The following is a 25636-nucleotide window of genomic DNA, read 5'->3' as shown; positions in this document are numbered from 1 at the left end:
GTGGCGCAATCTCGGCTCACTGCAACATCCTCCCGGGTTCATGACCATTCTCCTGCCTCAGCCTCCCGAGTAGCTGGGACTACAGGTGCCTGCCACCATGCCCGACTAATTTTTTGTATTTTTAGTAGAGACGGGGTTTCACTGTGTTAGCCAGAATGGTCTCGATCTCTTGACCTCATGATCCACCTGCCTCGGCCTCCCAAAGTGCTGGGATTAGAGGCGTGAGCCACCACACCCAGCCAGTTGCCTGACATCTTAAAATCTTAGAGATAGATAGTTTCTAACTTGTCAATCTGATTGTCCCTATTTTGTCAGAAATTTCTCATAGCCAAAATTTAGTATTAATATATAGCCTAGTCTAAGTGATCTCTTGATTCTTTGAGAATGATTTACTTGACTAAGTGGTACAAATGTACAAGTATACATTTAGCTGTGCAAATGCCTCCATGTATCTGTGGGGTATTTGACAATTTACTTCTGTCATTATACCAGTGCTAGAGATATAAAAGTGTGAAATGTGGGGAAAAAGCACATCCCAGTTCTTATGGAGGTAATTCTAGTAATTACATATTTTTAAAACTTTGGGAAAATTTGAGAAGTTTTACCTGAATGTTATCTGTTCTGAGTCACTGGGGAGTATCACAAACTTGTGCTATATAATTGCTGTAGTTTATTTTATACTGTTGTACTGTACTATTAGGTGAATCCATGGCAGGTGTTTTAAAATGCATATATTGATAAAATAGGTAACACAGTAAGTTATATTGAACAGATTGGTGGACTCTAAATATTAGTCCATACATAGGACATATGAGATGGGTTTCTCATGGATTTGAGGAAAGCAGTTGAAGTGATGTGTGTGATTCCCTGTGCTTTGGGAATTGTCTCTGTGCACTATGCTTAAAACCTATAACAAAGAATCAGCACTCCCCTACCTTTCTCTCTCTCCAGAACAGGCTACTCATTACTCCTCTCACTTATTTTTTTCTGGAATTTAGCCTTATATTCTAATTAGAAAAACAGCATTTCAATCAGAATTCTCAACAATAAAATTAAGCAGGAGAGAATAAACTTACTAAGAGACCATCAGAGGACACTTTGTCTTTATCCCCTGGAGAGATTCATTTGATGAGTAGAAATATAGGCTTCTGGTCTCTGTGTTTCGTTATTATATATAAAATTAACATATCTACAGGGGCCACAGCTCCAACTATTAAAGGTTGGTGAACATTGTGAATTATACTCAGAAATAAAACTGTCGTCAGAGTAGATACAGCAGAGCTAGTAGAGTGGTTAATTCCATACAGCAGGCTGGAGCGTGGTGGTGCGATCACAGCTCACTGCAGCCTTCACCTCCTGGGCTCAGGCAATCCTGCCTTAGTCTCCCGAGTAGCTGGGACCACAGGCACACACCACCATGCCTGTCTAATTTTTAAAATATTTATTTGTAGAGATGGGATCTTGCTATATTGCTCAAGTTTTTTTTTGGAGAGGAGAAAAATACCCACAGATTAACCTAGCAGAAAATTAAACAGAGTGGTTGCTCTTAGTGCTTTAATGACAACCTGTTTTCTGTTACTTTCAGTTGCAGATATTCTCAGAAGAATATTGTCATAGATAATGGCTCTTATGGCAGCTTACTCTTAATTACCTGTCAATATAATTTGTATAATACATAGAATGAGGATTTCCTCTCATCTTATCTCCTGTAGATACAATGCTATTCCTGATATTATTGGAAGTAGAGAGGAGAAATACTAGTGTGGCTTGAGGACCTTTGGATGGGGAAAGGAGCCTTTGGAAGCTTTCTTTTGCTGTAAAGTATCCCACTTACAGGCCAGCTGTTCACATAGTCAGCTAAATTCTTAGAAAACAAATTGTTTTAACCTGATAAATTGCCTTTTTCCCTTTTATATTGTAGCTGGTTAGTACTTACTTTAGTAGAGCTGATAGTGATTTAAACCACAATTTAGTGTATCTTTCCTACTTGTAATATAGTCTGTGCATTTTTTTGAATCGCTTTTTTTTCATTGTTTTATTTTATGGTTCTTTATTAATTTTCTAATACAGGTAGGCCTCAACACACAAGTAGGCTGGACTCAGTAAGTCCATTTGTGAGGGTACTGTGAAATGTGCTTTTCCTGTCTTCTAACGTTTTAGATTGTTTGTTTTAAAAATAATAAAAAAAGAAATGTGCTTTCCCTTCAGAATCTTTATTATAAAATTATGATTGCATTTCTAGTCTGTCATATAAAAGGCTATTTAACCTGAATTGCTACTAGTCATTAGTTGGAGCAGGGTCCATTATAGAAATAAATAAAAATGAAACTTTCCATTTTGGGGTTATAAAGTTCATTAGGCAGATGTCTCTTTGTTCTCTTTTCTTTTGCATTGATTTCATTCTCATTCAGTTTCTCCTCATCTGAGGGCCATAGGTTACTTGAGGTTTACGTTGTTGGAGAGTCCAGAAAATATCCATATCAAACCTGGGAAAAGAGCTCTGGCCCTGGTCCTCTGGCTAGACTGTACCAAGTGTCCAACCCTGTTTTAGGGGCTGTAAAAGGGCTTTGATTGATAACACGACAGTAATTTGCATAGAGAAGAGAAAGCAGTTCCTACAAGGAAGCATGGGGCTGTGGAGTAAGAACGTAGGGTGAGGAACTGACGTCCATTGGAGTATGAAAAGATGACTTCTGGGTTAGGTACTCAACGTCTGGTCTACTCTGCTGGAGTAAGAAGAGTGGTGGGTAGGGGTATGTGGAAATACAGTGTTCTAAAATATGGTCACCTGAACAAGAACTGGTTGGTGGAAGAGGGCATTCCCTTAGAACATCTTAGCATGTTCACAGAACAGGCACCATCACCCAGGCCCAGCATGGGGGACAGGGAAGAAGTTGTGCTTCTTCAAAAACGGTTCCTTTTCAACATTTTTATTTTTTATTTGTCTGGGTTTTTTGTTTGTTTGTTTGTTTGTTTTTGTTTTTGTTTTGAGAAGGGGTCTTGCTCTGTCACCCAGGCTGGAGTGCAGTGAGTGATCATGGCTGACTGCAGCTTCACCTCCCTGTCTCAAGCCATCCTCGTGCCTTTACCTCCTGAGTAGCTGGGACTACAGGTGCACACCACCATGCTCAGCTAATTTTTTAAGGTTTTTGTAGAGATGGGGTCTCACTATATCGCCCATGCTGGTGTTGAATCCCTGGTTTCAAGCGATCCTCCTGCCTCAGCCTCCCAAAGTGCTGGGATTACAGGCATGAGCCATTGTGCCCAGCCTCAGTATTTAAACAAAGTAATGCTATTGACATTATGGTGGTTAAAACTAGTAGTCTCCAAATGAAGTGTGTAAGATGATCCATTGGGAATAGGAAGAAAATATTAGCATTTCTGATGTTTATTTTTATCTAAAAATGGTAGACTAAGCATTATTCTTAACATATGGATGAGACTGGTGCCTATACTCTATCTGTATATGATATGGTTGTATGTTATTTCAGGTTCCATGATGTCAAAGGGTTGATGGCATCATCTCTCTCATTTGTTTCTGCTGTGGCAGATCTATTATAATTTAAATATAGTTTTAGAGAATTATATGATTGAATTTTAGTTAACTTAAAAGTTGTTTTAAAAGTTATTATTGGCTGGCCACAGTGGCTCATGCTTTTAATCCCAGCACTTTGGGAGGCCAAGACGAGAGGATTACTTTGAGCCCAGAAATCTGAGACCAGCCTGAGCAACAGAGTGAGACCCTGTCTCTTAAAAAAAAAAAATGCTGGGGGCATTTTGCATGCCTGAGTGCCTGAGGTCCCAGTTACTCCACAGACTGAGGTGGGAGGATCTTGAGCCCAGGAGGTTGAGGCTGCAGTGAGCCATGATCATACCACTGCACCCCAGCCTGGGTGACAGTAAGACCCTGTCTCAGGGAAAAAAAAAAAAAAAAAAAAGTAGATATGAAATGATGAAGGGCCAGGAACTGTTCTGAGTGTTTTATGTGATGATTCATTTAATTATTTAAGAAATTCTAAGAGGTAGGTGCTGTATTACCCCCTTTTTGCAGATGAAGAAACTGGTAAACAACAGTTTAGTAATTTCCCAAGGTCAGATAGTGGAACCAGACTTGAACCTAGACAGTTTGGTTTCAGATCCTATGTGCTTCATTACTGTGCTGTGGGGCTCTCAAGGCAGGCATTTCCTAAATGTATTCAAACTAATTTGGTAGATAAGACTGCAAATTGGATACCATGATTTAAAAAGTAAAGGTGTAGGTAGTGAGACTCTCATTCCCTTGCACCTACGTATCTTTACAAAGGTATCTTTTTCAGTTTTGATAGCCATTAAAACCACATATCCAAATAACTGAACATCACAGACTATCAAATTGCTGTTTTAAAATCTAAAACCTTTACAAAAATATATACTCAATCTCATTGCTCTCACTTAAGACTAATAATTTTTCATGAAAATAATAGTGTGTAATAAATAAGACAAAAATCTAAAATGTGCATTTTCTTAATTGCATTCCTTTACATTTTTAATATGCATAATATAGTACATATAATTTATAAATATGTGTAAGGGATGTGCCCTCAAAATGGTCTTAGTAGTAGGTATATAAAAAATATTTGCGGTGGGATGTTTGTTAAGGTTTGGAGAAAAAGGCATTAGAGAAAGCACTTCGAAAGCAAGAATGAGATTGTATTCACTAAGCAATCAAAAAATCAATGATCAGACCTCGAGTAGGGTGGCAACTTTTAAAATTTCTTCTCCCTGATTTAAACCTACCTTTGATCTTCAAAACCGGCTGAGATAACACAGCATAGATTTCAGCACTAAAGCAATGTTTTTTTGTTTTTTAAGAAATTGAGCGATCACAAACAAGAGTATAGAGAAAATCATCCCAGAAAACCTTTTGCATGAAGGCTCTACTCTTGAAAGATAATTTTTAGGTCTTAGGACCTTGAATGAAAGTTAATATTAAAAATCAAGAAAATTGAAGGAAAAGTTTCAAAATTAAAAAGATTGAAAGTCAGCTTATTCTGGAGAAAGAGTAGTATTTTCAACCTTTTAATTTTTCTTTAATGGGATTGATGAAAATAAATAAAAGAAGACTAATAGCAGGCCTCAGATAATTGATTATAATGTTACTGTTGCTTTATATTCAGAAGATGAGCAAGTCATGTTGGACAAAAGTGTGAGCCTGACTTCCAGTAGTCTACAAAATAGAGACTCCCTCTAGTTTTTTAGCCTATCCTATTTGCTTCTTGTATTTTTTATAGGTAGGTCAGTCTTCATTATCGTAATATTTCTGGTATACTCAGAGATGATCTCTTTTGCTTTCATCTCCCTACTCGGTGGAAGTTGTTCAATTCCCCTGTTGCCTATTCCAAAATATGGAGGTTGTATCTTCTCTTCAATTGATATAACCAGATTTGTTGGTCGTTAGCTTGATTAGATTGTAGTACAAATACAGGTATTTTAAATACAGATTTATACTGGATACTGGGTAAATTAATCTTGTAACATTCAAGTGTACTTAACCCCTGGGTAGGGTTCATTGAAATGTATCCGTAGTTACATTTATGATCATTGATATCAGTACGCTTTAATCACATACCTCTTAAGCTTAAGCACCTCTTTTTCTGAAACCAATGCTTGTCTCCTACTAGCAGTGTAGACGTGAGAAGTCATTGTCCTCACTAGGTCTCAGGTCCTCAGCTGGAGAGGGCTTGGATCTCCCAAGCCTCTTCAAAAAGTTGGTAACTCCTGTTTCAGTGGGGCAGAGGGATCTTATTTGTTTAATCTCTGTGGAAAAAAAGAAACATATTCAGACAATTAGGAGATTGAACATAGCAGAGCTTTTAAGTTTTTTCCCCTCAAATTATTGGCTCTGCCAAGTGTCTGTCTTCCCTGTGAATTTATCTGGTTAGGTCCTTTATTTGCAATGATTTTGACACATAATGACATGATTATACAATTTACCTCAAAGATTAAATGCCTCCTTTGAAAAGCTAGAGTAGGAGAGGTAAATATAATGAATCACTATGAACCCATCAACCTAGCTTGAACAATTACCAATATTTTCCTTTTCTTCCACTTACCCTTTTTTTTTTTTCCTGGAAAAGGAAATCCTAGTCATCATGGCATTTTGGCCATAAATGGGACACGTTTAATTATATGTCTCAAAGTGGCAGGAACGTTTTTAAAAATATGATCATCTAATGATCACACCTAACAAAGTCAACAATTTCTTAATATCATCCAATGCTGTGGTATATATTCAAGTGTCTTCTTTTGTCTCAAAGATGACTTTTTTTTTTTTTTTTGGAGACAGAGTCTCACTCTGTCACCCAGGCTGGAGTGCAGTGGCGGCACCATCTCGGCTCACTGCAACCTCAGCCTCTCATGTTCCAGCGATTCTCCTGTCTCAGCCTCCCGAGTAGCTGAGATTACAGGAGTAAAATGCCCGGCTAGTTTTTGTATTTTTAGTAGAGATGGGGTTTCACCATGTTGGCCAGGCTAGTCTCAAACTCCTGACCTCAACTGGTCCACCTGCCTTGGCCTCCCAAAGTGCTGGGATTACAGGCTTGAGCCATTGTGCCCAGCCTAAAATGTCATTTTAAATTTATGAATTTTTATATAGTTGGTCTGTTTTGATTCATTGCAGTAATCGTTTTGTATTAAAGTTGACACTTATATTTAAAATATCCCAGGCTAGTCTTGCACATTGTACATTTCTTATCACAGATCTTGTATCAGCCATATCTTCAAGGTGTCTGAGTTCCTTTGGATGGGAAAAGGGTGTTTACAGAACACAATCTGGGTATAGGAGAAACTTGTTGCTGCCACACCTTTTCAGTGGACAGAGTTTGAAAACATGTACACACAAACATGCATGCATGCACACAGACATACACTTTCAGAGTTATAAAAAGACGTAAATTTATATTGATATTTCCAACTGAAGTTCACAAGGCTCTTATTTTTCTGATTTTTATTATAGCATCTTTTTTTCCTTTACATTAAAAATTTTGGTTCCTAAGGGTATTAACATAATTCCTTGTTTGCTTTGTCCTATGATTAGCTACAATAGTTTCAAAATAACAATATCAATAAATTTGATTTTTTGTTTGTTTGTTTTTGAGACAGAGTCTCACTTTGTCATCCAAGCTGGAGTGCAGTGGTGCGATCTTGGCTCACTGCAACCTCCGCCTCCCGGGTTCAAGCGATTCTCATACCTCAGCCTCCTGAGTAGTTGGAATCACAGGCATGTGTCATCACGCCTGGCTAATTTTTGTATTTTTAGTAGAGATGGGGTTTCACCGTGTTGACCAAGTTGGTCTCGAACTTCTAACCTCAAGTGATCCGCCCGCCTCGGCCTCCCAAAGTGCTGGGATTACAGGTGTGAGCCACTGCATCTGGCCAGTAGATTTTTGTTGTTGTTGTTGTTGTTTTTTATTAAAATGATTAGACTGTGTCTCATTAGGCATGTATGGTAAACATTCTTTAAGTCACCTGAAGTAATTCATTTCTCTGTATTTCTACCATTGAATCCATATACATTTAGGTTTTGTTTATTTTTGTTTTTAATTTTAGAAATTTCTTTTTTTTATTTTAGAAAAGATGGGTACAAAGTAAATGTTTTATAACAACATTCTTTCAGAGAAGTTTCATTTTCATCCGTCTCTCCATTATTTTTCCTCTTCTCCTATAACCATTTTTGTTAGCTTTTTGTTTATCCTTCCTCATTTAAAAAAAAAAAAACAGATGGTCTATGGAGATACATTTGATATCACCCAATCTTAAACATTTTTCTTTGCCTAGCCTTTTTAACCTAATACTGTATATACTTGATCTCACCCCATAGTAGAAATATGAGAATTATCCTCATTCCTTTTTATAGTTTTATAGTGTTCCCCAAATCTTCATGACTGACTTTTAGGTGTTTTATAGCTTTTAGAGCCAGTGTTTATTAATGGAAGGGAAAAGGAAGGCAATACATATTTATCAAACTGTGTGTCATTTACTTTATAAAGTAGGGTTATTTCCCCGCCCGTCCCCTACCCCCGCTCGCCCCAATTACTAGAGTGGAGAGAAGTAGAGTTCAGTAAGATGTAGTGACATACTCCCAGTGACATGGCTGGTAAGAGAGAAATTCATAGTTAAGGATTTGATGTCTTTCCAATACATCATGAATACTGTGACTTGGCATTTCAGTGGTTGTTAGACTGTCATACTGGTGACTTTTTGATGTAACATTTCAGGGGATCTTGTTTTTTTATTTTTGTTTTTGTGTGTTTTAATTTGGATGTACCTAAGAACCTGATAGAAAACTTTACTTTTGTGATTTCTGAAGAATTTTTGAGAGTTGTATTTTAAAATGTATAATATAATGCAGTCAGTGTTAATATAGTAACAGTAGTAACCGATTGTCATCTCTTTCTGTTCTCTCAACCATACACCGGGAATTTCTCTCTTGAAAATGTGTTGCCCTAAATTTAACAAAACTTTTTTTTTTTCTGTTGCAGTTTGGGAATACCTGCTACTGCAATTCAGTTCTTCAAGCACTTTATTTTTGTCGTCCATTTCGGGAAAAAGTTCTTGCGTATAAGAGTCAACCTAGGAAAAAGGAGAGCCTTCTTACATGCTTAGCAGATCTCTTCCATAGCATAGCCACTCAGAAGAAAAAGGTTGGAGTAATACCCCCTAAGAAGTTCATCACAAGATTACGGAAAGAAAATGGTAATTCTGCTTCCCACTGTATTAATGACATACTAGGAAGGTTAAATATAGCGTGCCATAATTCCAGCACTTACTGAGCATCATCTGTATGCCTGATAACATGTTAGCTGTTGAAGAAACAAGGATGACACTCCTTTCTTCAAGGAGGCACTCGTTTAGTGAAGGAGATAGTCTCACAGTAATTAATACAAGATACGATTAATGTTTGCATTGCGTTATACAGTGATAAAATTCTGTGTGGCAGCAAATGAGAAAGCACAGTTTCTCTTTTTGCTTGCTTGGCTTTTCTGTCAAGAATGAAGGGTTTTTGTTTTTTTTGTTTTTTTGCATGCTTATGCATTTGTTTTCATAATGCTTTCGTGTGTGTTAACTCATTGGATCCTTGCAGTAGCCTTAGATAGAGAGCATGTCATTTCCCCCATTTTAGCCGTGAAGAATCAAAACCTAAAAAAGGCTTGCCAGGAGCCACACTCCGGGGAAAGAGCTAGAAAAGACCTTTTGGCTTAGGGTAGATAAGTTTTAATCCCCCATCCCCTTTTTAAAATAGCTACTGAGTAAGCCCCACCTCCCTTTTCTCTTTTGAAATATTGTTCATTTAATTTTCACATGCCAATAAATTAGACATTATCACCCTATGAAATAACTGAGGCTCGGAGAGGTTAATTCATCCAAGGTCCCACAGAGTTGGTAAGTGGTGGAGCTGGTATACAAACTTACTTCTCCCTAATACGTAAGCCCAGTGTTCTATCTAATGTGGGACACTGCCTCAAAAATTCAAATGGAATTTAGATAACATGTAGAATTCTGGCTTTTGTTTAATGTAGGCATTTTAATCATTGTAGAAACAAAATTGAATGCATTTTTATTTGATTTGTTACCTATTAAATAGATGCTCACAAGCAGGATTTGAGAAGTCTTTAAGATTGATATTAAATACCCTAATGCTTAATCCTGCCCTTAGTCAGTTGACACTGTACACAGTGAATTGAGGTAAGCCTGGATCATATCTAGTTCCCTGAAATATAAGATGACCCAGAAATAGGCTATAGGCTATTATTCTTGAATTTGATACATTTGTTGAAGGTTTGTTCGTTTTCCCCACATACACATGTAGAATAATTGATTAATTGCTCACAAAAATACATCTTGTTTCCCCTAATGAAAGCTAAATGTATGTACTTTATTAGATTATAGATCTGTTTATCTTGTTTTTTTAGAAAATCAAATATAACCTTAATGCTCAAATGTGGATTGAGCAATTAAGTCTTCTCAGTCTTTTTGTGTGTGTCTGTACAAAACTTTAAAAGTTTTGTCCTTGTGGAAAATTTATGTATTTGGTAATTGAACATGGCACCCTTTCTCAGTGAGTTTATTAGTATTTTTAAAATGTTCAGTGACTGGACATGGTGGCTCACACCTGTAATCCCAGCACTTTAGGAGGCCAAGGTAGGAGGACTGCTTGAGCCCAAGAGTTTGAGACTAGCCTCAGCAGCAAAGCAAGACCTTGTCTCACAAAAAATTTTAAAAATTAATCGGATGTGGTGGTGCACATCTGTAGTCCCAGCTACTTGGAAGGCTGAGGTGGGAGGATCGCTTGAGCCCAGGAGGTTGAAGCTGCAGTGAGCCCTGATTGCGCCACTCTCCAGCTTGGGTAACAGAGCAAGACCCTGTCTCTAAAAAAAAAAGTTCAGAAGTATGCAGCACATACAGAGCATACATTATTTCCCTTTTCATTTAATAGTACATTTCTCTTGGCCTTATTAACCTATCACATGGGCTCTTTATACAATGCTTTTATTTTAGTTAGGTTGACCCTCATGCCGAACAGAGGTAAAATACAGTTACATACTTATGGCTTTATATGTTTGTTTGTCAAACCTGGGGTATTTGTACAGTGTTCGTTATTTTTTCCAAATGGGCTTTTTTTCTTTTTTCGTCTCTTTCTCTCTCTGTCTCTTTTTTTTTTTTTTGGTAGAGATGGGGTCTCATTATGTTGCCCAGACTGGTCTTGAACTCCTGGCCTCAAATGACCCACCTCAGTCTCCCAAAGTGTTGGATTACAGGCATGAGCCACTGTGTCTGGCCTTATTATTATTATTTATTTATTTTTTGATAGTTCAATAGTTACTAATTTTTTTTGTATTTAGGCAGATTGAATTGGTAACACAATAGAGTTCTTAAATACTTCTTTGAAAGAGACTGATTCTAGAATAAATATTCTAAGCCCATCTTCTCATAAGTTTTGCTTCATTTTTCTAAACTTCAGAAATAATGCTTAATAGAAAAGCCATTTTTTTAATAGAAAAGCATTTTTATTATTTGATGTTGCTGACATTTGCAAATATGTTTTGAAATATATTTTTGGCTTTTGAATTTTCCCTTGAGAATTGTGTAGAGAAGAATATACAAATCAGAGAGGATTTAATATATTATTCATTGCATATCTTTCTTTCTGAGATTTTGTTTGTTTTAAATCTTTGGAAAGTATGTTACTCATTTCAGTATTTCCACTGACTTTCACTGGTAGATGGTTCTTACTAAATTAGTTTCCTGCCATACTATGTTAAAAATTTTATTCTCAATAGATATTAGCCCCATATTGTTTTAACCACCATTGCTTTATGTTACTAATCTTTTTGATGTCCCTGGAAAGAACTGATTTTAATTTCTATTTATTAATGAATTTTTGTTTTTACAGTTTTGACTCATGTTACCTAATCATAGCATAAGAGGACTGTTGCACAGTGCTCCTGCATAGAGTACAGCAACACTGGCTCCATGCATGTTACCTGCTGATGGGATGGATGCTAGCTGAGTGTTTGAGTAGACTAATTATGATAGATATATTTCCTGTTGTGTGCCAGACACTGTCTAGAAACTGATGATACAGAAATACGCCTTCAGGTACCTGACACCCTCGTGGGGAAGCAGACAGCCATCAATTGTGTGATGTAATGTGTCACTGTCACGAAAAAAAGAAGACTGGGAAAGGGGACAGAGGATGAGGGAGTTGCTAGTTCATATGTCAGTCATTGGGAAATGTCCCTGATTAGGTAATGTTAGATCAGAAATTTGAAGACATCATTTGAAGATCTGAGGCAAAAATGTTACCATCAGTAGGAAGAAAGTGCAGGTTGCCTGAGTGCTTGAAGGATGGCAAGAAAATTAGCATGGCAAGAGTGGAATAAGATGAAGATAAAGTCAGAAGAACAGGGGCCTAAAGCTTGGGTTTTATTTGGAAAGCCATGGGAAACCACGAGAGGGTTCTGAGCAGGTGGGTGGTATGTTCTGATTTGTTTGAGAAGACCCTTTGGCTGCTGGGTGGGCCTGGGCAGCGTGAGCTTAGAGGCGGGAGACCAGCCTGGAGGCTATTGCAGTACCCAGGTAGGAAATGGAGTCATCTCTTTACAGGTACTGCCTGTGGGTGATCTACTATTATTTTCGAAGAAATACAACATAGGTTGGTGATCTGATTGTGTTAGCTAGAGTTGACCCTCAACTGGACTGTTTGGGATCATTTTAGGTGGGCCTGAGGGCCACATCAGCTGGCATCTGTAGCTGTGTGCTCTGACTCACTGAACCTTAGCAGTGTCAGTCATTTAAGTTATTGTTTGGAGGCATATCTACTTTTCTGTCATCATCTTAGTTGTTTCAATCCCTATTGTCCATCCATCCATTCATTCATTCATTCATTAAAAAATGGGAAACACATCTCATTATGTGGCAGGCACTGTTGTCAGTCCTAGGGATGAGATAGAAAGGGTCCTTGTTCTTAAGGAACCTGCATGGACATAGCAGCGTTTCATGTGCCATGGAGAGATACAAAAACAGATAAATTTAAGTCTTGGTCTCCCTCAAGTGAGGAAATTTTAGTTGTTCACAAATAATACCTGTTAAATATATTTGGGTAAATAATTTCTTATGTTTATTTCAAACAATTCTTTTTCTCCAAAAGAGCATAAATGGTATTTTGTGTAATGAGAGCTTATAGCTATTTCTGAATTATGAGGAGAACGTAACCTATTTTTAAGCAGTGTTTTTCATTTTTTTTTTTTTTTTTGCATTATTGTTGCAGCTATATCAGGACTATAGTAGTTTATAATCATACATTTATTTAATAATGAAATTGTCTGTCTCTCCCACTAGACTGTCAGTTCCATGACGGAGGGAACCCATTTGTTTTTGCTCACCATTGTATTCCCAGCACATAATCCAGTTCCTGGCACATAGTAGGTGCTTACTAAATATTTATTGAATGAGTGAATGAATGAATGAAATTGTTTAACTTCCAAAGCAAGTTTGAAGTCCACCTTTCCCATTATGCTACTTAGCAAAGAAGAAAGCAAATCATAAGAAAACCAGGGTTTTAAAAATTAAATATGATACAGTTCACAGGGATTGTCCTGAGGTCATTCATCAGTGTTATTTTGATGTTTATACAGTCCTGGTTGATGCTTTTAAAACTATAGTGGCTGCTTTCACGTACAGCAAAATTCTGGCATATTCAGTATACTCTAAGGAAAATGGACTATAAATAATCTTAGGAATATTTCAGCAAAAGTTTAAAGATTATTTTTTGGTTTACTTTGCATCTCATTTCCAGAGCATTCAAGTCATTGGAGGTATTTTTGTGAATATGAAATCATTGCTCTGTGTTAAAAGAGCATCCAAAAAAAGATGTACATTTTTAAAAAGCAAAAACATTTGCACATTTTTGCTTAAAAAGTAATTATTTTGAAAAACATGTATATGCTAAAATTCTTTTCAACAGGGAGAAATTAGGCTACTTCAGATTGTGGCATCAAGCCAATATGTAGTTAGCCATTGTAGGGAATTAATCATCTCTAACCTTAACTAGGTCCTCAAAAGTGTTTATAAAATCTTTTTACTAGTTCTCCCTGATTATTCTTCTTTTTAGATTCCTCTAGGACTTTTCCAGGTGGTTTCCAACTTTTCTTAAGCCCCTCAACTCAACTTTAGCATAATTATCTTCCACTGCTTGTCTTAGTGGACCTGTTTGAGGTGGGTGGTTCCAGATTTGTGACCCGGAAATGGGTGGGTGAGTGAGAGACAAACGTTCTTGAATTGTAAGGGATTGAGGTGCATGCACATCAGGAAGCTGCCTAGACACTGACATGTCAAGGTTGGTGCAGGAGGCAAAGTGGAGAGAGAAACCGTGAATCAGGTCATCAGTGGATGAGGAGGAGGTTGGGAGATAACCTCAGAGAGAGGAGGGTTGAGGGTCATAGTATGTCTGTATCTTGGGCACTTTTGTGATTGAGAGCAAGTAGCAGTAGGAAACTAGAAAATGCCAAAGGTTGATAAGGCGAGGGAGTTTGTTTAGAACAGAATGCGAGACCTAGAAGTAGCAACTTAGAAAGGGTTGGGAACAAAGAAAATCCCAAGGATGAGAAAGGAACTAAGGTACAATAAGCAAATGAGAGTAGTAGAGGATAGGAGATTGAGGTTGAGAAGGGAAATGGTTATTATTTTCAGGGACGGAGGATTATTGCATTGAAGGGCAAGGTTAGATAATTTGCTTCAGTTAGCTCAGCTGTGGTCTAGACTTTTCCAACTGGTGGAACCATGCAAGGTTCTATGCATGACTTGGCCCAGCCTCGGAGGGATGGAGTGGACTGCTGAGAAGATTTTTGAGTTGCAGGCTGTCTCAGTGTTGAGAGAGGTTGCATAGACTTCTGCTCTGAGCAGGGAGAGGGGAATGGTGTTCCAGTGCTTTAGATCTACTATCTCTTGTGGACAAAAACCCACACACAGTGTACCAAATTCAAGATTAGTTGTTAAATCCATGTAGACTAGTACGGAGCTCTTAGAACTCATGACTTTTATTGTTTTTAAACATAACATGGGGATTTTGCTAAAGGCTAATGGGTCCCTCAGGCTAAACTTACAGCAGAGAAGTGAACTGTGGCTTCAGTTGTATTCTTAATATTATTGTATTTGATTTGAGACCCAAATTTGTGGAATGGATTTGGATATATGAAAATAACTAAATAATGAACATGAAAAAAATTATTGTGAATTTTACCATGTAATGCAAGAAATGTCAGGGAAAATTCCTGGGGAGAAAGATTCAGGGTCTATAAATTAAACTTGTCTATTTGCAGTGTGAAACTGAAGGAAAGGAGACTTAGTGGGTTAAGTGAAGGGAGCTGACTTGAACTAGGTAGATTTAAATGGAAATGGAACAGACTAGACATGCAGGAAATGAACTTTAAAAATTGAAAGGGTTTGGCAAGTAATTGTATATGAAGAATATGCAACAGACAGGCAGATTGCTTGAGCCTAGGAGTTCAAGATCAGCCTGGACAACATAGCGAGACCCCCATCTCTTAAAAAAAAAAAGGAATGTGTAACAGGCAGTGACAGGGAGCGAGGAAGTGGACTTTTTGTATGGAAAGCTCTATTGTATTTTTAAGCATACAAATAATACATGCATACATTCTTACAATAACATTTCAGTACCAAACAAACCTAGAAGTTTCCCTGAGTGCTTTGCTTCCTCCCCAGCTCCTCAATCTCGTCTTCCTTTGAAATACCTTGATCCTACCAAACCCTTTTCTATGCATTTAAATATATATGTCCAAATAGGAAGCCACAGTTACATTTTATGGGAACTTACAGTGGTGGTTTCTTTTTCTTTCTTTCTTTTTTGTGAGACAGAGTCTCTCTTTGTCGCCCAGGCTATAGTGCAGTGGTGCGATCTTGGTTCACTGCAACCTCCGCCTCCCGGGCTCAAGTGATTTTTGTGCCTCAGCTTCCCGAGTAGCTGGGATTATGGGCGCCCACCACCATGCCTGGCTAATTTTTGTATTTTTAGTAGAGATGGGGGTTTCACCATGTTGGTCAGGCTGGTCTCGAAACTCCTGACCTCAGGTGATCTGCCCGCCTCAGACTCACAAAGTGCTGGGATTACAGACATGAGCCACTGCTCCCAGCCGATTGTTTGTTTTTCATGAGTGGGATCCACATGTGTTCAGCATCCTTGTTTCACTTTCTGTCTTGGAAGTTTTGCCATGTTAATTCAATGGAACTGTTTCCATTTTAACCGTTGCCCAGCATTCCCTAACAAAATTATAGCATAATTTAAATAAATCATTCTCCTGTTGATAAACATTTAGGATATTTTCAGACTTCTGCTGTTATAAATAAGCAGCTGTATTTATGCTTGTTTCAGTACGTGCATGGATACTTACCCCTGGCATCGATACCTGGGAGAACTAGGTTGCATTTTTTTAAATCTGTTACCAAAATTGCCTTTACAATGTGCCATGCCAGTTTATACTCCCAGCAGCAACAGTTGAGAATGTCCACTTCTGCGTACTCAAGCTAACACTGGATGGACACTAAGTCAATTTTTATTTTGCCAAAGTGATGGGCAAAATGATATTTTGTCATTGTTTTAATTGTTATTTCCCAGTCCCTTGTCATGTATTATTTAGACATTTGTATTTCTACTCTGAATTGGCTATTATTTTCCTTTGCCAGTTTTTAAATTTTTTTTTCTTGTTTTGTAAAGTTTTTTTTTTTTTAATATTCTGTATATTAAATCTTTACATAGTCTGGATATTAATATGCAAATAATTATCCTTGTTTGTCACTTCATTTATGTTGACTTTGCCATACAGAAGTTCATAATTTTTACATAGTCAGTCTTTGATGTGTTTTGTATCCTGTTCAGTAGCAACAACAATTATATAGGTTGAGCATCCGTAATCCAGAAATCTGAAACTTTTTGAGCTGCATGATGCCACATGGGTGGCTGAGGTAGTAACAACTTTACTTTCTGATGGTTCAGTGTACACAAATTTAGTTCCCTGCACAAAGTTTTTAAAAATACTATATGAAGTTGCACTCCATCCTGGGCAACAAGAGCAAAACTCCCATCTCAAAAAAAAAAAAAAAGTACTATATAAAGTTACCTCCAGGCTATAAGGTGTATATGAAACAAATGAATTTCATGTTTAGATTTGAGTCCCATCCCCAAAATATCTCATTATGTATATGAAAATATTCTCAAATCTGAAGCAGTCTGAAGTCCCAACCACTGCTGATACCAAGCATTTTGGATAAAGGATATTCAACATGTAGTGATATTGCCAATATTGTTACTGTGGTTGTTGTTGAACAGAATACAAAACCTATTGTTGTATTCTAAGCACTTTTAATCTTCCTACCAGCCTTGTGAGGTATAGGTACTGCTGTGAGCCCCGTTTTTCAGATGAGGAATTATGGAACAGGGAGGTTGAATAAGTTGCCTATGCCACGCATGCAGTTAGAGGTAGAACCATAGCACCAACCCAGATAGCCTTGCTCTAGCAGCTGTGCCCCCCCCACCCCCATAAATAGCTTCACTCACTCCCTTTCTGTTTTTACAATAACTTTGCAAAGAAAGATGGTATTCTGTTTTGTTATTGTTGTTTTTGAGATGGAGTTTTGCTCTTGTTGCCCAGGCTGGAGTGCAATGGCGCAATCTCGGCTCACTGCAAACTCCACCTCCCGGGTTCAAGCGATTCTTCTGCCTCAGCTTCCCAAGTAGCTGGGATTACAGGCGTGTGCCACCATGCCCGATGAATTTTTTGTATTTAGTAGAGATGGACTTTCACCATGTTGGCCAGGCTGGTCTCAAACTCTTTACCTCAGGTGATCCACCTGCCTTGGCCTCCCAGAGTGCTGGATTATAGGCATGAGCCACTGCACTCGGTCTGCTTTTTTTTTTTTAAACTTACCATGGGATTGAACATTTTCTCATGTTTCTTAGCCTTTTGATTTTTTTTTCTTATAAATTGATTGCCATTTATAAGATTGCCCACTTTGGTTTTCTTTTATATGAGATTTGCTTTTATATGTTGAAAATGTTAATAATTTTCAGGTTTCACTTTTTTAAAAACTTTTTTAAAGATTTCTAATACATAGAACTTAATTTTATGTAGTCATATCTGTATCTCTTCTAAAATGTAATTGTTAATTCCTTTTATCTTAGACTTTCCCTAAATTGTTTTCTAAATTTGTATGCATTCATTTTTAAAATGTAAAATCTTTCTGGAACTTATTAAATGTACATTGAGGATCTAAAATAAAATGTCCTAAATAGGTAATTTTTCTCAATGCATTTTATTGACCAATTCACGTATGTTCTTGTGTGTGGGCTCACACTGGGCATTACTTTGTGTGTGGCATGGTGGAGTCAGGCTGCCCAGTTTGAATCCTGGCTCTGCCATTTCTTGGCAGTGTGACTATACTCTCTCTCGTCCCATTTTCATGTTTACAAATAAAGTTAATAACAATATTACATGGTTGTTGGGGATCAAATGAAATACTGCCTCTAAAGTCCTTACTGTTCTGTGGTGGAGTTGTATATTGCCAAGCACAGGGCAAAGCACGCTTGATGTTAGCACCACCAGTATTTCAGTTATATTTACTCATTTGTGTAACTGCAGGGAACGTTTTGTGGAATTATAAAGTCTCACATTTGGAAGGGACTTGAGATTATCTGGATTATATAGATAATTCTTGATAACATGATTCTTAAACCTGACTCTACATCAGAGTTAGTTGGAGGAGCTTTGAAAAGCCCCACATTCTGGCCTTACCCCTTATCAACTAAATCAGAATCCCTGGGATGTATGGTTCAGTAATTTATTTTTGATAAACTTTGTGGGTCTAAAGCAGTTGGCTTGGCATTGGCAAATGGTTGTCCAACTTCTGCTTTAAAGCTTGCCAAGTTGAAATATTTGTGGAATAATAAGTTAGGTAAGCTAATAAGCAATTTCTTCTTAAATTCTGAGTATCTGTTATGCTAATATATAAGGATAGGTTTTGCCCTTTTCTCAGGATCAATTAGTGGTATTTTTAAACAAGATTTTAATTAATTTTACATTTTCCCCAAATACAGATAAAAGTTTTAGATGTGAAAGTTATTTGTTATACATTACAAAAACATTGTGCATTTATATTTTAGTTCTGATCCAATACTAGATATTATTTTATAAATTGGTTTTTTATGAAGTTATGAATTCTGAAATAATTCTCTAATATTATGTTTTTATTTTTAGAGCTTTTTGACAACTACATGCAACAAGATGCCCATGAATTCTTAAATTACCTACTAAATACAATTGCTGATATTTTACAAGAAGAGAGAAAGCAGGAAAAACAAAATGGTCGCTTACCTAATGGTAATATTGATAATGAAAATAATAACAGCACACCAGACCCAACGTGGGTTCATGAGATTTTTCAGGGAACATTAACTAATGAAACCAGATGTCTTACTTGTGAAACTGTAAGTATATCATACAATTTTTTATAGAGAAAAATTGAATTACTACGTTAAAGGTTGTTCTTTGGGAAAGACAGAATGGAAGATGAACTTGAAAGTTGTAATTTCTTAGGTATAGGAGTTAAAGATGTATTTTTCAGTTAAAAGGAATCTGTCTGTATTCTTATATAATGTTGCTTATTGACAATGAATACCTGAGGTGATAGATACTTACTGTAGCTTGAACTGTTTGATTTTCTTTCAGTTTAGGAGGCCATAGAACCATGTTGTGGAAATTATGTCTTAGGACATAATCTCATGGGATCATACAGATCAGGGAGGCATATTAATTTGTTTTTCCTTTTTCTATGATTACCTTTAGTATCCATTGTTGGGATAAAAACTAAAGCATACAGTGTACCCTCAAGGAGGGGAAAATATCCCACTTGCTGGACACTTTGTAAAGATGAAGCTTGAAAATTGTTACACCCAGGCTGGAGCGCAGTGGCCCAATCTCAGCTCACTGTAGCCTCGACTTCCTGGGCTCAAGCAGTCCTTCCATCTAAGCCTCATAAGTAGCAAGGGCCACCAGCACATGCCACCATGCCCAGCTAATTTTTAAATTTTTATCTTTTGTAGAGACAGGGGTCTTACTGTGTTGCTCAGGCTGGTCTTGAACTCCTGGGCTCAAGCAGTCTTTCCACCTTGGCCTCTCAAAGTTCTGGGATTACAGGTGTGAGCCATTATGCCCGGCCAGTCATGTTCTTTATAGCATTTTACCTATTCAGTACAGAATCCAATTTAGAGGGGGACATTGCATTTAGTTGTTTCTTTAGCCTTCTTTAACCTCAAACATTTACATGGTCTTTTTTTTTTAGAATATGCCTCCCTCACCTTTTTAAAATCAGATGTTCTCATATTTAGTTTCTCTGATGTTTCTTCCTAATTAGATGCAGGTTATGCATTCATGGCTAATAATAATACATCATTCATGTTGTGTTTTTCTCGGGGCATAACATCTGTAGGCACACAATATCCATCTGCCTCTTGTTGGTGAAATTAATTTTTGATCACCCAGTCAAGGTGGTGGTGTTTCTCCATTTGATTTATTTATTTGGACATAAGTTCTTGCTCTGTCGCCCAGGCTTTAGTGCAGTGACACTGTTATAGATCATTATAGCCTCAAGACTCCTGGGCTCAAGTGATCCTTCTGCCTCAGCCTTCTGAGTAACTAGGACTACAGTGCATGCCATCACCCCCAGCTAGTTTTTAAACTTTTTTGAGACAGAGTCTTGCTGTGTTACCCAGGCTGGTCTTGAACTCCTGCCCTCAAGTAACTCACCTGCCTCAGCCTCCCAGAGTGTTGGGATTACAGACATGATCCACCGTGCTGGGCTAGTTTCTCCACTTTATGATGACTTTTTTTTTTAAATCCCCTTGCAATTAGTAGGCAGTCTGTGGGGAGACACAAATACCTCCCTCCTCATCAAAATCTGGCCCAAGATTTAGCATGCATTTATGATTTTGCCTGATCTGATCTTTACTGTGACAGTTACGCTGCTAGTTTTTAATAACATTGGAAAAGAGGGTCCACAAGCAAGAAAGCTAAGAGTACTGTAAAGTCTCCATAGTTTTGCCTTTTCCAGAATATTGTGTAGTTGAAATCATATAGTATGCAGCCTGTTTGGATTAGCTTCTTCCACTTAGCAATATGCATTTAAGGTTCTTCCATGTCTTTTTAAGGTTTGATAACTTATTTCCTTTATTTTTGGCTGAGCAGCATTTCCACTGTATGGATGTGCTGCAGTTTTTAAAAGTTCATTTACTTACTGAAGGACGTCTTGGTTGCTTCCAAGTTTTGCCAATTATGAATAAAGCTGCTATAAACATTTGTGTGCAGGTTTTTGTGTGGATGTGAGTTTTTACTTCCTTTGTGTAAATATCAAGGAGCATGATCACTGGATTGTATGGTAAGAGTATATTTAGTTTGATAAGAAACCAACATTCTGTCTTCCACAGTGGCTGTATGTACCATTTTTCCTTCTTACCAGCAGTGAATGAGAGTTCTTGTTTCTCCACATCCTTGCTGACATTTGGTGTTGTCAGTTGGATTTTGGCCATTCTAATAAGTGTGTAGTGTTATCTCATGTTAATTTGCAAGGCCCTAATGACGTATGATGTTGATCATGTTTTTGTCTGCTTATTTATCATCTATATCTCTTTAGTGATGTGTCCAGATCTTTTGTCCATTTTTTAATCAGGCTGTTTTTCTTTGAGTATTGTCGAATTTTAAGTGGGTTTGTTTTTCGGGTATAATTTTGGATACTGGTTTATAATCAGGTGGGTCTTTGGCAAATATTTTCTCCCAGTCCGTGACTTGTTTTTCATTCTTTTAACACTGTTTTTGGCAGAGCGGAAGTTTTTTTTTTTGAGATGGAGTTTCACTCTTGTTGCCCAGACTGGAGTGCAGTGGCTCACCGCAACCTCTGCCTCCCGGGTTCAAGTGATTCTCTTGCGTCAGCCTCCCTAGTAGCTGGAATTACAGGCATGTGCCACCACGCCCGGCTAATTTTGTAATTTTAGTAGAGACGGGGTTTCTCCGTGTTGGTCAGACTGGTCTTGAACTCCCGACCTCAAGTGATCCACCCACCTTGGCCTCCCAAAGTGCTGGAATTACAGGCGTGAGCCACCGGGCCTGGCTGGCAGAGCAGAAGTTTTTAATGTTTTAATTATCAGTTTTTAATTTTAATGAAGTCCAACTTTTTCTTTCATGCATTATACTTTTGGTGTTGTATCTAAAAAGTCATCAATAAACTAAAGGTCCCTTAGAATTTCTCCTATGTTATCTAGGAATTACATAGTTTTTCATTTTATATTTAAGTCTATGATCCTTTTTGAGTTAATTTCTGTATAAGGTATTATAAGGTTTATTCTGGGTTAATTTTTTTGCATGTGGGTGTCCATCTGCTTCAGCATCATTTGTTGAAAAGACAATTCTTTCTCTATTGAATTACCTTTGCTCCTTTGTCAAAGATGAGTTGACTCTTATTTGTGTGAGTGTGTTTCTGGTCACTCTCCTCGGTCCTGTTGGTCCGTATATCTGTTCTTTCCCCACTACCACGCTGTCTTGATTACCATAGCTTTAGAGTAAGTCTTAAAGTCAGGTAGTCTCAGTCCTCTGACTGTTCTTCTTCAATATTTTGTTGGCTATTCTGAGTCTTTTGCCTCTCCATGTAAACTTTAGAATCAAGTTTGTCGATATCCACAAAATAACTTGCTGGGATTTTGATAAGGATTTTGCTGAACCTATAGATCAAGTTGGGAAAAAATGATATCTTGACAAAGTTGAGTCTTCTTATCCAAGTACCTGCACTGTCTCCCCTTATTTACCACTTTTTTTGCTGTCTTTCATTGGAGTTTGGTAGTTCTTCCTCATATCAATGCCATGCATGTTTTGTTAGATTTATATTTAAGTATTCATTTTGGGGGGTGCTAAGCACCAACTGTGCCAGGTAGAAGATGGTAGAAGATGAGTAAGACATAAGCCTCTGATCACAAGATACTCCTATGGTAATGAAGACTGGCAAACCAGTGTTCAGGCAATTCCAGTACAGTGTGTTATCGTATGTGTATGCACAGGATGCCGTGCCAGCCAGAGAATAGTAGACCTAATCCAGGTGGGAGTGGGAAGGATTTGGACAGGTGAGGGACGGGCTTCCTGGAGGAGCTCATGCTTGTATTTTAGAAATGCAATTGGTAATGTCTCAGGTGGTAGGAAGCTGGTATCTATAACACCCTTTTCTTGTGTTCTCTATGAGGGTTCCTTTTCAGTCTCATTCCTTGGCTTCTCTTTTTCCATTCTTTAAATGTGGGTGTTCCCCAGGGTTTCATTGTCGGTTGCTTCTCACTCTGAATTGGGAGGATCATGATCATGTTCCATTTTATTATCACATGTGCTGATGAGTCTCAACTCCAGATCTCCACCCTAGACTTCTTCCCTGAGTTTTAGACTGGGATCTCCCCATATTGTGCATGACATGACATTAGGACATATTAGTCCAATAGCAGCCAGATGTCTTTACAACCACTTTGAAAAGTGAAATACTGCCCTACTTGATGACCACTTGGCACCAACTCTATCGCAAATATAAACGTAGTAACTCATGCACCCAGGTGATCTAGAGCATCCTTGTGTCTAGATTTTTACATGATCATAAAAGGAACATTTCAAATGAAGACCCCTGAGGCAGTGTCTGAGGACTTCATTTTGAGGAATACAAAATTGATTTTGAGAAACACCAGACTGTGTAACTTTTACTTCTCTATAGCTTACATGTAAATTCCGGCCTGATCTGGCTTTAGCCTACCTCTGCCATACTATCTCTTGTCACCCTACCCACTTTTCTACAAAATTGATGTGTTTTCCTTAAACATATCATGTCCTCTTTTTTTCTCTCTGAGTTGTCTGTGTTCCCCCTTCTTTTTCACCAGACTTTTTGAGACACACGTCAGTTATCTTGTAGTGTTGCTGTATCTTCCATCGTACAGTCAGTGGAATGGCATCTTAGAGAAGGGGTTTCGGTCCTACGGTTAGCTTAATGTTGAAGTCAAGGAAAGTCAAAATCACCATTGGAACTCCCTTCAACTGTCTAAAATACGCTATGCACAGTACCCTGGTTTACTTATATTTGCATAAATACATACTTTGTACAGTCACATGTTCTGTGACAACTTACTGAGTTCTATGAACAACTCTACGTACTAATAATAATCTTGATTTAGTATTAAAATGGGAAAGCATTTGCTTAGCTGAGTGGAGAGGCACAGGTTGCTGAGTCAGATGTATCTCCTGTTGCACATGTACCTTCAGGATGGACTTGCTGAAAGAAATAGCTGGGAAGATTTATGTCTAAAGTTCTGTCCTATTCCAGTTCACATGAGCAAGTGATAACTTTATAAGATTATTTACCCGTAAATCAAACAAAACTTTATATTAAATTTTTAGGGGAAATAAAGTCAGTCACAAATGAAGAATGTAATGTAACATTTTGGGCTAAATTTTTTTTTTTTAATGACGAAACAATACAGATATCCTGTCCTGTGTGAAGCATTTTTATTCAGTCTTGGCCTATGTTTTTTTAAGAATCAGGGTATATGGTACAGTTTATTTCATGCTTTAAAATAACACAAAGACTTTGGAAAGTCATGAACTCTCACATCATACTAGCCTTTGCCAGTGAGAGTCAGTCAAAAGTGTACTTTGGTGTTTTATTTATACATCTGGTAGGGGTTATTTATTCAGTGTCCTTTTGGATAATCCAAATTAAGTAGTTTTCTTTTGAACTTGAGGGACAAGAATTGTTTACTTACTAATAATAATAGAATGCATTTAATTCTGTTAATTGGGAACTGTGGTTTACTAGTATTTGAAAAAATCAAAGACAATTCTCTATTTTTACAGATAAGCAGCAAAGATGAAGATTTTTTAGACCTTTCTGTTGACGTGGAACAAAATACATCAATTACTCACTGCTTAAGGTATATGTAGAATTATTTAGTTTGAAATTTAAGAATTATTTTTAGTCTGGAATATTTTTTAATGGATACATGATTTCCTGGTATCTACAAAATAAATTTGTTTTGAATTTCACACAGGGGTTTCAGCAACACAGAAACTCTGTGCAGTGAATACAAGTATTACTGTGAAGAGTGTCGCAGCAAACAGGAAGCACACAAACGGTAATTTAGTGTTTTATGGATTTTTAAGTGATTTTTTTTTTTTTTTTTTTTTTTTGTAATTGACGTTGAAGATGGGCTTAGAAAAACAATCTAGGAAAATTTACATTGAGTAAAAATTCTTAATTCTATCACTAACAGTTAATGTTCATTAAGTATTACTAGGTAAATGATATTCTACTCAGTGTTTCATTTACAAAAACTGTGTACCCTGAAGTGATTTCCTATGTCTGGCGATTATTTAATCATCATAAACCAGTACAGTAAAAATATTTGGCTTTGAAGCTTTCCTGATGATGTAAACTTTTTTCTTGGTGAAGAGGGTTGAGGGAGATAGCACTCCCCATTGCCCATCCCCCACACCCCCAGTTTCTGCTTTTCCTACATAGGATGTTGTACATTCTGTTAGCATGTTATTGTAAGACTGGTTTGGTATCAATAAACGGAATAATAAACATCATCATCATCGTTACTTCTTATTTTGAAACAGTCTCAAACTCAGAGAAAAGTTGCATGAATAGACCAGGAAAGCTTTTTTACCCTAAACCATTTGAAAATAAGTTACTGATATGTACCTCATGGCCCCTGGCACTTTAATAGCTATTTCCCAGCAACAGGGACATTTTCCTATGTGTGCACATCCATCCAAATCCAGAAAGTAACATTGACATGCTACTGTTACTGCAAACCTTATTTTGGTATCACAGGATGTACCAGTAATGTCCTTTATAGGAGAAGGATTCTGTCCAGAATCCCACATTACATTTAGCATTCAGTCTTTTTAGTCTTTTTCAATTTGGGACAGTTTCTCAGTCCTTTCTTGACATTAATGATACTTGACTTTTGATAATCATAAGTTAGTTATTTTGTAGAATGTCCCTCATTGGA

At 37.3% G+C, this 25636-nt stretch overlaps 1 protein-coding gene across 5 annotated transcripts in view; it reads left to right on the top strand.

The window, feature by feature from the left end:
* Window positions 1-25636, top strand: part of USP12 (ubiquitin specific peptidase 12) — a 210002-nt gene that overhangs the window by 141588 nt on the left and 42778 nt on the right. For 4 of the 5 annotated variants that reach the window (XM_024230935.3, XM_063714866.1, XM_054528836.2 and 1 more), the window contains 4 exons: window positions 8520-8733; window positions 18807-19036; window positions 24474-24550; window positions 24668-24751. In XM_024230935.3, coding sequence (XP_024086703.1) covers window positions 8520-8733; window positions 18807-19036; window positions 24474-24550; window positions 24668-24751 — 605 coding nt within the window. The remainder of the gene's footprint in view (window positions 1-8519; window positions 8734-18806; window positions 19037-24473; window positions 24551-24667; window positions 24752-25636) is intronic. The other variant, XM_054528837.2, reaches the window with a different exon arrangement.

This window comes from Pongo abelii, chromosome 14 (genome assembly GCF_028885655.2).
Source record: "Pongo abelii isolate AG06213 chromosome 14, NHGRI_mPonAbe1-v2.0_pri, whole genome shotgun sequence".
NCBI classification, from domain to species: Eukaryota; Metazoa; Chordata; class Mammalia; order Primates; family Hominidae; genus Pongo; species Pongo abelii.
The sequence above is the reverse complement of the archived record's forward strand: the minus strand, read 5'-3'. Positions and strand labels throughout refer to the sequence as shown.